Raw genomic sequence first — 2,004 nt, forward strand, 5'->3', positions numbered from 1 at the left:
AGTTTTGGAGTAACCGCAGACAAGAGGCCCAAAATGCACGCAACCTGCAATGCCCACTTTGCGCCAGCATCCCAAAGGTTGCGTGAACTGGAGCCTGTTTGAAGCCAGCCTGCTGACCCAGCGACCCAGGGGTCAGCTAGTGAGAGACAGAAGTAAGCGCTTAAGGGCCACCGCCCACCTCCACCGGCTCTGACTCCCTCCCTCGCTTTGACACCCATGGCCCAGAGACCCACAGAACCCTTCACAGGAAGTCTGAGAATGTCAGGGTGCCCAGGCGCTGGCAGGCAGGTGAGGTGGGCGCCCGCAGCCCGGGGCGCTCTTCCAGCGATACCGCTGGGCTTAGGCTGCCAGTTTGGGAAACTGGAGAGTAGAGTGATCCCCAGTCCCCAGAGGAGCCGCTGTCCGGGCTGCCCAGCTCCCCGCAGGACGGTGCGGGAGGATCTGGCCCGTAGAAGCTGTGGTCCGCTATGCGCAGAGTTTGAGTCAGAGCCCAGATGTAGTTGTGGGCAAAACGCAGCGTCTCAATCTTGGTGAGCTTCGCATCGTCCGGGAAGGTGGGCAGAACTCCGCGCAGCGCGTCGAGCGCCGAGTTGAGGTTGTGCATCCGATTTCGCTCCCTATCGTTTGCCTTCTTGCGGCGACTCCGTCGCTGCTTGCTCAGCGCCAACTCGCTCTTGGGCCGGCTGCGTCCTCCTCGCCGCGCCCTGAGCTTCTTAGCGGCCCCTCGGCAGGCACCCGCTTCTGCCTCTGAGCAGTCTCCGGGCATTCGAGTGGGGCTAGGTGGGGCGGACGCAGCACAGGGCCCCACGTTATCCGAGACTCCAAGGAAAGGCTGCTCGATCTCGTGGGCCACTTGGATAGTGGGTGCACCTAAAGGATGAGGCGCCATCCTGTGGCAGGGTAAGAGGGAAGGGTGAGCTTAGGTCAATCGCCCCGGGCAGTCCCCGGTTCTGAGGTCAGGTGTCGGGGGATAAAGGAGGATGAACCGCCCCCTTCGTAGTATCGGGGGACCCCTTTTCCCTCGCCGGCCCCCTGGAGGTCTCCAAGTGTTACCTAGTTTTCCCGGCGCAAAAGGATAGAGAGCAGTGAGTCTCAGAGAGCAGTAGGGAGCTGAGCTGGCCCGTTCGCTCCCAAGTTCGACTGAGCTGCAGGCGCCACCGCCTGGGAGTTGCCACAGGAGAAGAAAAGCACCAAGGGGGTCCTGGACCTCTGTCTCTCCTCACCGCGCACAGACCGCGGGGATTTCCTGAGCCACAAGTCGTGTGCCCCTTGGCACGCTTTATCTGCTCGGCCCGGGCCAGGAGCGTGCCTGCCGGGTTGCTGCCCGCGCCACGGGCCAATCAGCGTTGGGGCCCCGGGGCCGCGCCACGCGAGCCCGCTCCACCCCCGAGGGGCACAGCTGGATTCCGGACAAAGGGCCGGGGTCGGGGGAGGGGAGCGCCGCTCTGTTTGCTCTCTCCCTGCGGGCTCGGTCCCAGCAACTCTCGGTTCCTCAAAGAGCCTCGCCCAGGGAGAAGAACTTCGTCTGGATCCCGTCTGGCGGCCTTAGACCGCTTTGCCCCTTCCCATCTTTCCCTGGCATCTGTCCAAACGCTCTCTTGGTTTCCTGGAGGAACTTTGGGAAGGCCAGTCCCTGAGTATCACACACGGGAAATTTAGACTCAGAGAAGAAGGTGGCTTGCCTCTAAAATGGCATGATAGTTGCAGAGACAGAATAAGGAGCCAGGTGTGGTGTCCTGATTCGCAGCTTGGAGGAGCGCCCACTAATCTAAATAACACCCGGCTCTCCTGCGCTATGGGGTCAGGTTAGGAAATACTCTTGGGACCGTGTTTCACGGACCCTCTCCATCCAGGGAGGAAAGATAGGAATGACCCCCGGGAGAGATCCTGCCTATGTCCCTTTTATTCAGAGAACCTCGACTTGGGGTGTCCAAGCCCCTCCACCCGTGCCTTGCCTTGAGCTGTCAACCAGGCAAACGCTTAGAATCCCACCCTATCCCCATA

General features: G+C 61.4%; 1 protein-coding gene across 1 annotated transcript; it reads right to left on the minus strand.

The window, feature by feature from the left end:
- Positions 1 to 241: 241 nt before the first annotated feature.
- On the minus strand, positions 242 to 889 carry Neurog3 (neurogenin 3). The gene has a single exon (XM_047552029.1). It carries the CDS (start codon positions 887 to 889, stop codon positions 242 to 244), a length of 648 nt encoding a protein of 215 aa, XP_047407985.1.
- Positions 890 to 2,004: the final 1,115 nt, after the last annotated feature.

This window comes from Sciurus carolinensis, chromosome 5 (genome assembly GCF_902686445.1).
Source record: "Sciurus carolinensis chromosome 5, mSciCar1.2, whole genome shotgun sequence".
Lineage (NCBI taxonomy): Eukaryota > Metazoa > Chordata > Mammalia > Rodentia > Sciuridae > Sciurus > Sciurus carolinensis.